General features: G+C 45.0%; 1 protein-coding gene across 3 annotated transcripts in view; it reads right to left on the bottom strand.

Annotated features, from left to right (window-relative positions):
• Positions 1–14,084, bottom strand: part of LOC120901466 (discoidin domain-containing receptor tyrosine kinase B) — a 245,553-nt gene that overhangs the window by 102,884 nt on the left and 128,585 nt on the right. For all 3 annotated transcript variants that reach the window (XM_040309438.1, XM_040309436.1, XM_040309437.1), the window contains exon 4: positions 6,461–6,566. In XM_040309438.1, coding sequence (XP_040165372.1) covers positions 6,461–6,566 — 106 coding nt within the window. The remainder of the gene's footprint in view (positions 1–6,460; positions 6,567–14,084) is intronic.

The raw sequence follows: 14,084 nt of genomic DNA, 5'->3' as shown, positions 1-14,084 counted from the left end.
TGTTTTTAATGGCGGCTAGGATTTGAAATATTAGATTTTATTAGAACGGCTATCGCACAAAACCGCAAAAGGATCTCCCCGAAGGAGGCACACCAGTGGACGCGAAGCCGGCAGCCACTCAGGGGCGCTCTTTGTCCGTCTAACTTTAGCTCGCCATTGTCGCCGGGTGTCATTAGAAAAATCAACATCAGGTTCAGAGCTCGACCCGCATCACCTCGGCTGCCTGTCGGTGTAAACGTCAGTTCAAACAGGGAGTGTCCCTTTTGTGATTTCCAGGGCAGCAGCACCCCGAAAGCAACACCCGAGATTGAAGGGACTCAAGTGGCAGGCTTTGGCCGAACCAGGGTAACGGCGAGCGAGGGGCAGATGGTGGTGTTAATTTACGACGACGGATTTTTCTTTTTATTGTTTTTAATTATATTTAATGGCAAGTGGCGGTGGGTTCTGCGCTGCGGTACGCTGAAGGAGCAGAAACGCTCGTCTTTCGAAACGTTCCCGCTTCAAAAGCTTCAACCCAGTGAAAACAGGAACGCAAGGGCAGGGAAGGGTAAAACATCATTTTTTGGTGGCAGGAAGGAAGGAGCAGTGCGGGAAGTTCTGTGTATGGGATGGAGATTAATTTTCGCTTTTTACGACGAACACGGTGAACCATAAAGTTATGAGTTCCGCCGTCGCCGCCACCGCCATTGCGATCCGCGCGGTGAATGGGGGTTAATGACGGCTCGCTATGCCAACGCTGCCACCAGCAACAACAACAATGGTGGTCGACAGGCGAGTTATGGCGAGGCCCATTCATAGCTATGGGAAGATTTATTGAAGAACGGTTTCACACACAGAGCCTCGGGGACAACGCACGAGAGAACACCTTCTTCCCGTCCGACCGTGCTGGGAAGATGTTTGAGATCGCTAAATTAACATGTCAAACGTTCCCGACCGCACAACGCTGACTGGTTATTTGCACATTCCCAATGCAGTCACAATGCAGTGCATTGATTTGTGCAAAGTGCAGTTTTTAATGCTCTCGAGCAACTCCATTCTTGCATTCCTCATTTCCGGCAATTATTCTTACAGCAATTGTAAACTTCAGTCCGAAAAGTGCGGCGCAAAATTCGCACCCTTCCTTCGAATGCAGGAATGTTTCAAAGGGAGCCTTGCCCTAACCTCCCACACATTAATCATCAACACCGAACACCGAATAAAAGCTTCCGAAAATGCTAACGATGCATGAAATGCAAACGATCGGTCGATGGAATATTCCACCTTCAAGTGGTTTTGAGGCAGCAAATTATGAGCACTCCGGTGCTGTGCCGATTCGCCGAAAGACAGCTTGTGAAGGTGAATCGGAACGTCCGGAATAGACAGATGGGTCAAGAGACTCTCTCTCTCTCTCTCTCTTTAATGTTCTCTCCGCTTCGTACCTTTCGAGCACCAGCCAACTTGCATGAAGTGTGCGGGCGCAGCCTCGGACCGGTACTATTTCACTGTCTGCCTCATAATGAAGTCATTCCACCAGTCGAGCGCGGTAGAATCTTCACCTCAATGAGGCCCTTTAGGGAAATATTGCTTCCACTGTCGCTCAACGCCTTCGCCTTCACCACGCGCACCAAGTGGCCCCACAGTTGAACCCGAAAGCCCCCCGGACAGACACCGAACAGCGTTTTGCAAGCGCAAAGTTGCATTAAAATAAAGTCAAAAGCTATGACCAACGAGCAGCGCCAACCAAAAAAAAAAGGGGTATTGGGGGTAAAAAGCTGAGAGAAAACCCCCCTGGCCGCTTGTAGATGATTGAACCGACGCTGACCTAAGCTATCGATCGAGACTTATGGCGCTTGGTAGTACGGTGGGATTTGGGACGTGTGCTACTCGTTGTTGGTGATGCAGCAGCAACAGCAGCATAAAACAAAAAATCCCAACCGTCCGGACGATGGTTTCCAACATTGATCAGCGTCGTGTGTGCCAATCTTCATAGAATGTGCACACATACACACTCAAAAAAGTGAGCTTCGTTCCTTCGTGCAAACAAATTACGACATGGCAAGTCCGCTGCACACAAACGGATGTGGACGTACATGCACAGAAAGAAAGAGAGACCATATTGATTTATGAAGTACGTCGCCAGTCAGCTGCGCGTCGTTGGAAAGAAATTGACTGGTCTCTGGTCTGGTACCTCTTGAACGGAGTTTCCCTATCTCTCCCTCTCACTCTCTTTCCCCTTTTCCTCGGTTGATGTGGGACTCCGTTTTTGCATGCTCACGTCCCCGTGATCGCTTTTTGCCATTCCGTCCACGAGCGGTGTACCTCCTCCTCGTTGCAATCATCGTGAACGTCAATCTGTTGCTAGTTTTATGACCCACTCCAACAACTAGCATCACACACAGAGTGACACAGTGTGTAGCGTTTGTTGCGAAGCGTATTTCTGCATGCCGTGAGTCGTGAGTGAGTTTTAAATATTTCAACTTGAACGTCAAGATGTGTCCTAGTGATATTAGCCTGTTTTTAATCAATTTTATGTTCGGAACTTGTGCCTTTTTTTTTTCAACACAAAGATTTACCTCGAACACTTGCTTTCAATGGCTGAAACAAAGCAAGCAAGAAGCACAGCAACACAGTTTTGCTCCCATTAAACAGCGAAGTCGTTACAGTACAGTTCAATCATGCAAACGTCGATTAGAAAGCCAACGAAATAAAGACATAAACGTCAAAGCTGACACAGTGAGCGGGGGGAAAAACAGCAAGCACTGGACTGCCAGTCTGCGTGAGCGTGTTTGTACAGCGTCAATAGTACTGGAAATGGAGCTGAAATTGGCCACCCTCGGCGTCTCGTGTACCGCAAAACAGGACTCTCCATCTTTTGATTTCTCTTCCAGTCATGCAACACAAACCGAATGTCCTTCGTGTCGGACCGAGTAAGGGGAGAGGGGGGGGGTAAAGAAGAATTGCTTTATAGCTTCAATTCCCTCTGCCCAGTTACCAAGGACACTCTCTCTCCACACACACACACCGAGCTGATTGGAAAAACTGAAGCGATAACCGGACGACTTACTACCACCGGCTACACAACACGGTGCAATCATAAATGGTTGATGAAAAGGAAAACAACAGTGACGGATCACTGGGTTCTAGGGCCGGTAAGGAAGGAAAAACAACAATAAACCTTCAACCTAGCAGCCACGTATCGTCCAACCGAAGCCAACACCGTAACGAACTGGGGCTATGGGGCCACAACATAGCAAACACACACACACACTGCGAGTCGCTTTGGAGAGACGTAAGGAGAGACGTATGGAATGGAAGTAACAAAAAACGGAAACAAAAACAAAAGCCCCAACATAAATCCTTCATATCACGACAAAATGGAAAATGCTCGTTCTTGGGAGCTGCCTGCGTGTTCGTGTGTTTCTCCCAAGATGCCCCAGCCGTCCCTGTGCCGTTATAGCGCACTAAAAATCGACCAACATTTATTGATTATGCATTGGGCAGAGCGTGATTGGTTAGGCAGGAAGGCAGGCAGGTGACGTTTTATGATTTCATGATTTTCCTCCTCGCTCCCTTTGCAAAAAAAAAAACAAGAAATAATGCCATTGTACGACGTAGTGTTGCACACAATCGCAGGGCCAAAAGAACAAAGAACGTTTCACGCCATTTCAATTGCGATGCGGTTAAAGACTTTAACCCGAGGTCGTTAATATTTGAATGCTCGTTTAGGGAGATATTTTACGGTAAAACTGGATTCCATTTTATTTAACATGACCATTCCCGCGATGATCGATCCTGTCGTTATTGATAAATGGAGAGGTTAAAAAACGAAGGGATGGCGAAAATCAATAAGGGGTGAATTTTGTATGCGCATGTAAGGTTATTGAATGGGTTTCCCTCAAACTTGTGGTTCCTGTACAATGTCGATGATAAGGCTCTTCTCTTAAAAATGTTTCTTTACTGCTGTTAGATTTATTTGTTGATTCAGGTTGCTTTTGTAAGCCAAACATACTAATAATTCAAATTCTCTTCGACAAACGGTTTTAACTGAACCAAAGCCTTGATAACATACTCTCTCTCTCTCTCGCTCTCTCTCTCTTTTGGCTCAACATTTGTTGTCAACAATTGGCTCAACAAGGCCTGCCTCTGTAACACTACTTGTGGGCTTGGCTTTCAGTCACTTATTGATTCCTCCCATAGCAAGATAGTCCGGTCCTACGTATGACAGCACGGTCCTTTAGTGGCTTGAACCTACGACGAGCATGTTGTTAAATTGTTCGAGTTGACGACTGTACCACGAGACCGGCACATACACTCAGAACAAAAAAGAGAAACTCAGATATAAGTTCTTTGAAAACAAATAATTAAATTAAAATTGAAGTTATTCTAACAAAAAATCTAATGAAATACATGAACAGATAAGTCAAATATACGGAGATGGTAGATATTTTATCAATTTCAACGTGATTTGATCTAGTTTTCGCCATATATTTGGCATAGTTATAAAGCACTTCAAAACTTCATTATTTACAATTATTACAGTACATCAATTCAGAATAACCAAATTTACCAATTTAAAAAAAATGGTTTTACCAATGACATCAACAAACATTTAATAAACTTGCCAAATTAGAATAAAAAAAAAGAATATTATATATAATAATCATAAGGTAACAGTGCAAACTACCATGTTTTATTCAATCAAAAATGAATGTAATTGTAAAGGAAAGAATTTCTAACTGTTTCACACACACTCATCACTACACTTCAAATACAAAGAAAGGTGCAAAAGCAAATGCATACTGCTCTCCCACCAGCAACAACAGCTGCCAAAATGAACATCCCAACCCAATGGCTGACAAAAAGGTAAACGATGCAACACGCCACCCCAATGCACCTTGCGGAGAAGAATGGCAAACCGACGACAAACGGCAACGACTTCGTGTTAATCCTGTTGTCATCTACCAAGTCACGGTATTCCGTCACCCGGCACGTTTCGAATTCGGGGCCAACATAATCATCCTCCCTACCGAGCATCAGTGGGTGCTGAATGTGTACGGGAGGGTGTGTCAGTTCGGAACTCACTGAATGGTGCCACCCAAAACAGCAGCAAAAAAAAAAAAACAACGGAAGAGTAAACTTGTGATCCATTTGCAGATTTTCTACACCTGAAGCAATCGGGCAAAAGAACACGAGAATGAAAAACAAGCGAGAAGGAGCGAGGCTCATCTCCTCTCCAAACCCACAGGATGGTTTGAAAATGAAAAATAATTTTCTTCCCATTGTGCAGCCGAAATGGCACGGCGGCAGAAACGTGTCAGCAGTCGTATGAAGATGGAACGGTGCACGAAAGGAAGCCTATGTTTCTTGATAGAAAATGGTTTGGCAATGACTGCGGGCCGGTGGGCCGTACTCCCGTCCCGTGCAGCATTGCAGAAACTGCAGAACAAGAGCCAGCAGAGAGTGGAATTTTCTTCAGCATTGTCTTTCCATTCCTGTCTGTCTTTGTATGTGTGTCTGTGTGTGTGCCAAATCTTCTTCCAGTGCCTTTAGATGGGTGCCACAGAACGGAAGCAAGGCTACCCCTTTTCCCCACCGGTGTGCAACCCGAACCCCTCCGAGCGCTGTGTCTGTTCGTGGCAGTGGTCTGGCAAGCAGAAAAGAAAATACAAATAGTGATTTTTCATTTTAAATGAGAGCAATTTGTTATCCCTGATGAGGATAATGTAGATTTGTTATCCTGCTTCATCCGTGAGCAATGCCCGTATAACAAATTCAGGCGTACATGCACACGAGCCCAGCCACACATCACCACCAGGCAGAGCACAAAACAACACAACACAACACAAGCAGTCAGCCATTTGTTGCTGGCATATCCTTTCGGTTGGCCCATTATTGTACGGACATGCTGCTGCGAGAGCTCCATGCTGAAACACACAGCAATGGTTTCCCCGGTACACCCAGTTCGTAATCTCACCTTGCACAAAACGGCAGGGCGAAGAGTGAAAAACGGGGGCAAAAAACAAGCGAAAAGAAAACGAGCCTCCTTCCAAGTGGGAGTGCCGTTGGGCGGGATCGAAAGGTGCGCTGCAGAAGTGGTGGCAGGCGCACAACACACAAACACACACATGGTGGAGGGCGAGAGCAAAACTGATCCCGTGAAGATTAAACAACGAATGAAACAAAACCACACACACGCACACACATACATCCCTGTGGAAGTCCTGTTAGGCAGTACAAAAAGGGAAAAAAGTTGGGAGAAATTTTCCTTCCGTCAAACCCTATCCCGTACGCTGTCGGGAGCTTTCAAGAAAAGCTTCACGCCTCGTGCATTCATACACTTTTTTTTTGTGTTTTTGTGATGTGAGTGTGGGCCAGGAAGTTGCGTTTGAACTCTTCCCATCGGTAGACTTGTAATGAAAGAATCTTGTACACTGTTTTACCCATTGGTAGGGAAGGAACTTGCTTGAGTTCGCTTGCTTACCTGGCATGCTGTGGTCCTACGTTGCCGATGTCGTGCGCCGAGCTGGCCGTTATTTGTGAGTCATTAATCGCGAACGATTCCATGCCTAATGGGTTTTTGCATTTTTCTGTAATTAAAGAGCGAACGATGAATGTGTTAGTGTGCGGGAGTTTGGTTAGAACTGGGTCAATTAGTATTTGGTGCTGAGGAGGGAACAGTTTTTTGGGTTCGGTTTTTTGTGGAACAGGGCCAGTAGGTTGTCATGAATTAAGTGTTGCTTCATATTGGTGCAAAGAGTATGTCTTCTTGTTTTGTAATTTTGCTGTACTTTACAAAAAAACTTTACAAGGTGCACTAAGAGGATAACAGTAATACTAGACAAGACTAGGATTTTACACAATAATGATACGAGAAGAAGATAAACTTCAATACGATAAACAATTTCAGCTTTTGAATGAAGATACAGATGGTTTTCGACTGTATGTATACTCTCTCATTGACCGTGAAATTGTTGAAAATCATCTTCAAAAAACAACATATTGCGAAGTTAAACTGTAATTCGATACGAGAGAACTGATTTGTCAGTTTACAATTAATGATCTAATTCTCCAAAATCGAATTATATGGAATTTTGATGTGTTTTACTTGGTATCTTAATCTTTTTTTTTTTTTAATTCAGTGAAAGGATTTTGGCTTATCCTTGTTTTAATGTACATTATTTCGCGAATTGTGTGAACATTAAGCAACCCAATATTGTATCAAGAACAGAACAAACAATAAAAAAATTGTGTCAGAGTTTTCTAAATAAGATACAATCATCAAGATAGTAACTGAACATCGTTATGCGCTACCCATCAGCCCCAATCATTGACGATTGAACATCTTGACGTTTCATGCCCAACAAGTGTGCTGCTGCTAGATGCAGAAAGCTGTAAAAAGTCACGTCATGCTGCTCCGTACAATTCAAACTCGTAAGAACTCTTGAGCGTATTTATAAATACAATTTTTCGCTAACAATTACGCACCGACGATCTTCAGATCGACCTCTAACCATCGGCACCGCTGCAACGGCAGCAGCATCGGCACGTCATCGCACGTTCGACGGGGCTGGCGAATAATTGTTGCTCCCGTAATCAAGTTACTAAAGCTGTACCTTAACGTATTCATTAAAATATTATTTCTTCCCGCACTGTGCTCGACCGTCCATCATCGTTCGCTCAAGTGCTGGAATGCTGCTTGGTGCTGCAATCACATTCAAGCCGTTTCTCGTCCGTGCTCCGCAAGAAGCTGAAGCTCGACGTGGGGAGGAAACGCAAGAAATTGATGAAATGAAAAGCGCAACCCGATTGCATCGTCATAACCTGCGCACGACAACCCCAAGTGGTGCTGGGTCGGTTGGCCGTTTGCTGTCTGCTCGAAATAAAACGACCGAACGCAAAAGGGCCTGCGCCTTGTCAGCCGTTCTAAGGGGCAGCGTTTGAGCGGGCTGCATTTTCAAGAGTATAATTATGGCAGGAGAGCTATGGAGACTTGATGATGATGATGGTGGTGGTAGTGGTGGTGGTGGTAGTGATGAAGAAACACCTTCACCGGGCAGGTCGAAATTGAAGGGGCTAAATTGCATCTGCTCTCGACCTGCTTTTTCCAGCCGCTCCATAATTCTTGGATGCACACAATTCCACGAAGTTAAATCCCCGGCCACCGGCACTGTGAAACGTATCTTTGTGTGTGTGTGGGGGATACGCCTTCCGTGGTCGTCATAAATTTAAGACCACTTTTCCCTCCATTCCGGAGATGAAGTGAAGGTCTGAAGTTCACTCACAGCGGTGCCCAATGCTCGGTGCGCGCCTCAAGTGCCGTGTAAGGGAAATCCTTTCGACGAATCTTGATTTCAGTCCAGGCAAGGACGCATTTTACGCCCATCTTCTATCACGTGTGAGTGTGTTCGCGGTTTCATTTCACTAGATTGTACGCTGAACTGATCCAACCGGAAACTCCGAAGCCGGGCAAGTGCAAAAGATAATGAGAAATATTCGAACAGTTTTGGTCGCCCTCCCGGGACCGCAGATCGGATCCCAGAAATGCTTACAAATTACTATACATATCGGTGTGTGTGTGTGTGTGTGTACGACTGTATGGCTTAGTCGACCAATCCCACCAAGAAATGTTCTAACTCAGCGCACAATTAATCGCCATGAAGTGGAAAGCAAAAGTTTCGCCTCATCATCATCGTCCCTCGCTTTTCGGGAGAATTGCGGAATGTGCCCCAAGACACCGCCGTGATGACCGTGACCTCCTTACGGGTATCTCTTCCTACTTGTCTTTGCTCCTGTTTGTGATTTAACTTTGGCAAAACTCCTTTTTGTCTGTCCCGACACGCCATCATCGTTATCATTCGATCGGAAAACTTAGGTCAAACGCGTTGCTAATTCTAGTCTGCTTCTCCCCTGTGGTGATGGTGAATAGATTTGCTTCTCAATTTGCTCGATGCTCGTAACGAATCTCATGCACGAAGAAGGGAAAAAAGCGCGCCTAGGAACTTTGGGTTTTTTTTTCGCACTCTCTCTCTCTCTCTCTATCTTACTCTAGGAACAGCGGAAGCAGAGACAATAATGGCAGTAGAACTTTCGGTAAACCAAAACTTTTCTAATCACTAATTGATTGGATGCGAGAAAGGATGGTCCATCGGGAATGACCGGCACTCCTAGTGCTTAGGACGCGGGGGGTAATGCAGTACAAATTGTTCACGGAAATACTTAAGCGTAATTGAGTGGTGGTATTTTGTGGACCAAGAATGTCATCTTGAGGACTATAAGCTACAAGAAGTTTAATCATAGTCAAAATTAACCAAGAACTTCGTTATATTCCAAGCAATTACTGGAACAAGAAAACCAATCACGGCCTCAAGAAACATGGATTTGAAAGAAAGTCATGTCACAAATAAGATATTCCTAAGGTCCTTCCAAAGTGTTGAAGAATGTGTTATAAATAATCTTAAACTGATATACACATTCTGAAAAACGTTACAACCCTTCCTAAAATCCAACAACTTCCACATCATTTAATGATCTCTATAGCCATCTCTTCAAAGTTCTTCAAACGACCGTCACAAAAAGAACTCCATCAAGACACTAATTGTCATGCACAGGGGTCTAGTGGAAGCTCCGATTTCTTCCGCGTCGAAATTGGACACCACCCCAATGCGTTGCGCTTAACCCTTAAAGAACCGCGCATCGATTAGCCTTTGATTATGGGCCATTTTATGCTCTCCAAAGCCAGAGCCCGTTGCTTCACCCTCATGTAAACTGACAGCCGATTCTAATTATCCATTCTTATTCTAGGCCCAGGCATTTTTTTGTTGTCTAGCCGCGAAATATGAACCTTTTCCCTCGGTTTTAAATGCGTCCGCGTTGATGGAGGAACCTCGGGGTACCTCGGTACAGTGCTTGCTTGCTTCATCAACATTGATTGGTGGTTGGGTAAAACCGTGCCTGCACAAACAGACCCTAACGAAACAGGGAAAAAGGCGTACGGTAAGGAAGCGTATGTGTGGAGTGAAATCAAATTTCACCCACAGAATGACATTTAAATGTCACTCAGTGCTCGATTCGTCATCATTAAAATCGAATATTCTGGTTGTGTGTGTGAGAGGGCTAGTATCTTCGTCGCGCTTGAGCTGATGGCAGAACGGGGCAAAGTCTGTCTGGCTCGAGAGTTTTGATTTCAAAATGATGCGCCAGCGATACGGTTTTCAATGCTCAAAATGATTGTTGGAGTTATTACACTAGTGGTTGTTGAACCGGGCGTTGAGGATGCTACATAGCAAACCAAACCCCATTGATATCACGTCCCAAACTACACAAAGTATGAAACAATGAGAGCTCTTTGTGGTGGTGATGCTGTTTTGAATGCACAATATCCACACGCCCGTTGCCCAGGGGGGCACAATATCCGTGCCCTCGGCGCGACCTCTTCCTTGATTGAGTAGGGAAATGTTTTCAGATTCTAGGCAGGGTGGCGCCTCGCTGCAGTTCAAATCATTGAACGTCAATATTGAAGGATTCGTCCGCCGTGCGATGCAATGTCTACAGCGCACAATGGAAACAGCGCGCCTGGCACACTTCCAAGAATTAGCCCCGTTGCAGTGCATGAGATCGGGTTTCACCCAAACAAAAGCGTCTACCCCTACCATTTCAATAGGGAGGCTTATCAGATTAAAATACTATTCAATTCTACACAGAGGACAATACACGGGCAAGCTGTGGGAACTGTGGGAACTGAAGATGAATTCTTCAAAACTAATCAGATATAGTACGCAAGCACACAAACAAACGAACGAAGTCATCCAAAATGGAAGCCCTTTCCAGGTAAATGCCGCTCATCTTCCGCAGCAACTTCATCATCCTTTATTGCGATGCCAAAACATCACCGACTCCTCGGGCACACCTTCAATCATTCGTCGCTTTATGACTCCCATTTGCTTCGTAAAAAGGTGGATGAAAACAATTTTTCCAGTTTGCAGGCCCACCAAAATGATGCCCCGGGTGATGTATAGGCGACACCATTTGCGCTGGTACTAAATGAATACTTAATGGTACAATTTCCATGTAGCAGCAGCAGCATAAAGTGAAGTTGCATTACGATTTCTTCTGTTTTGCGTTCTGCGAACGTTGAATGCTTCTCAGCCTTTGATGTCGGGTGGGAGGTGGTGGTTATATCTACGGCAGGACCACATAAAACGGAACTATTGCAACACGGAAGGCGGAAGCGATTGTTCTTCAGCTCCTTCAGGAGTGATCGGGTAAGGCGAGGATTTCGAGACGAGAAGGTTTTCGTGTATTCTTCAGCTCAAATCACCCCACCGTGCAGCAATAACGTCAGTGACGTATTTTTCCCTTTTTGCCAAAATGGACTCACAGTCCCAAACACTACGCCAAGCAAACGGGTCGGGTTTGCCCTTTACTGACGAACGGTATAAATTTGTAAATAAGTAATCGCGTGCCTAAATAAAATATGTATTTTTATTATTCCCGGCTCACTGGGCCCTTGCCTTTGTTCCCCGTCCGGAAAGGATCTCGTGTTTTTCGCGTTTCACCTGTACATGTGTGTGTGTGTGTGTGTGTGTGGGTATGTTGTAGGGAAGAAAATGTGAACCTCTGTGCCGGTTTATTTGCCTCACCGATGGTAGCTTCAATGGAAACGTTTTGGTCGTTCCTACCGGCTGGGGTGATGGGTTCAGCGAAAAGCGGCCACTGAACCATGTAATCGAGAGCACAAAACCAAGACACGGCCAGGCAGTAAACAAAAGACCGCCGGGGAAACCGTCGGGCAGCAGCAAAGCAGGCACTCCGCCCGCAAAAACGGTTTTATGCGCCCCGTTCATCATGGTCGCGCGTCCGGGGCGTCGTACACGGTGGAAAAAGATTTGAGCAAACGACCGGACGAGACGTTTCCGTTCGGAAGAACTCCCCCATTTCCGAATGGGGAGGGGTAGAACATGGAGTCCAATTCCTATACCTGCCGAGTGGGGCTGGTTTGGGGAACTTTTTCATCAATAATAAATTGATTTTCTGCCCCAGCACAATTCAGCAATACGTTCGGGATGGCGCCATTTTGGTTTGGTGCGGTGGACTGTTGCGCTTTTTCTCCGTCGTCAAGCGAGACTCATTGGGCATTGGGTATGGACATCAGAGAGGACTTCTTACGACACACGATTCGGCAGAATAACAACAACATCTTCCACCAGCGAGAGCCAGGATAAATTATTCACCCAATGTACTCCGAAAACCCAGGCACGACTATGTCCGTCCAGACGATGACCATCAAAGGGAAGGGATTTGGAGGGACGGCGAGAGGTCTAGCGTCTTGGGCAATCTTGTGCGGACATGTCGATCTTACCTGGTGGACGTGTGGTGTGTGTTGATCCATCCTACACAACCCGCCCGTGTTTTGGGTGTAAATCCAACGGAATGGGTTTGCATGGCGCATGGCTTTATTGGTCCTTCGAGCCGCCGGAAGATGGGAAGGTTGGAAAAACTTGGACAACGCAAACGGAAAAAAACACGTCCCGAGCACGGACAGTCGTCATAAAATTGCATGACAACGGGTTTTTCTATTGCCGTTGCTGCTGTTGTTGTTTGTTTCCTTCCGGGAATTAGTAGTAAGGTTCAACAAAAGTTAAGGATGATCCCATGACGGAAATGGGGACATAAGTGTGTCTGTGTGTGGAACACAAATAACCGTCCCCTCTCCGCTTCAAACAAATTCCATCCATTTTGGGGATGAGATGAGGTGAGTTTGGGGTTTATGTTTTTCCTTTTTTTCGGATCGGTCTGTCAAGTCTCCATCACCATGGTCGAATGCCGACCGCCACTACTGCCCGGAATGGACCTCAGTTTATTGAACCACCATAAAAAAGGGAGCGAGTCGAGTATAACCCAACTCGGTTGGCGAGAGGAAGCAAATAAAAATATTAAATTATCTACCAATGGGAGTCTAGGCGGCCCAGCTAGGGCAGAATGGGCTCTCTCATCAATCCGGGACAGAGAGAGACAAACCCTCAAGTCTAAACCTAGGTGGACGCCGCGTGGGACAGTGTTGTTCGGAAATGTTTACGGATATGAATTTTATAGCAGATTAATTCCTTTAACATCCCAATAGCTTGACCGGCACGGCACGGAGCAGCAAAGGTAGGTGGGCTTCGGTCGACCGGTCAGGGTCGGCACATGGGTTGAACGCTCATAAACAACTTTTGCTCCTGGTGTTGTCCTTTGCTCGGACGACCGGTTGGCAATCAAATTGTGACCCTTTTTTATGCTATTGCTTGGGGAAGTCGATCAACAGCCCGAAGGCTCCTAGGCTAGACTATTGGGGGGGCTGTACGCACGATTTGTCTGAAATGTATGTGCAAATTTGACAATCGACTGAAATGTGTTTGATTGTTTAGGGACTGATGGTGTGATTTTGCGTAAGTCGTGTTTTTTTTTGTCGAATAAGTATTTTTCAGGCCGCTGCCGTCCCGCTGTGAGCTGATTAAAGGTTATTGGTGGGCGCAATGGGATCAAGGGGTTTTAAGGATTAGAGTAATGGTACTTAATTAAGTTGAAATAGCTGTTGGTTATTGAGCCAGCAATGAAGAAGTCAGCAAAGAACGTAAATGTTATAGCTGGTTATTTTCTTTTTATTTTTAATTCTTTTGAATCATTTAAGTACCTTAGTAATAACTTAGTAAAAATAACTAGAAAGTGAGGACTAGAAACTAGACAAGGAAACTAGAAAGTGACATTGAGCAGAAGTAGAACTGTTATCAATCTCTATTTAACAAAAATAATGCATAAAGTATAAAAAAGTCAATTAAACCCAAACTATAAAAACGACTACTTTTCCCCAAATATCACACAAAAAGTAGATGTCAGGAAATAGTTGTGATGATTGTGATGGAAGTCGTTATAGAAAAAAAAACACAACTAATGATTGACATTAATAGCTTACAAATTGCGATAACAATGTACTTGAACCTAAATATAAGACGGCCACAATGTATAACGTTTCTCACAAGGACTCATGACTTAAATTTAAATATCCCACACCACTATAAAATACAGTATGATCATCCTCCAGGTAAAATCAACTGCTAACACACACA

Source organism: Anopheles arabiensis, chromosome 3 (genome assembly GCF_016920715.1).
Source record: "Anopheles arabiensis isolate DONGOLA chromosome 3, AaraD3, whole genome shotgun sequence".
Classification (NCBI taxonomy): Eukaryota; Metazoa; Arthropoda; class Insecta; order Diptera; family Culicidae; genus Anopheles; species Anopheles arabiensis.
The sequence above is the reverse complement of the archived record's forward strand: the minus strand, read 5'-3'. Positions and strand labels throughout refer to the sequence as shown.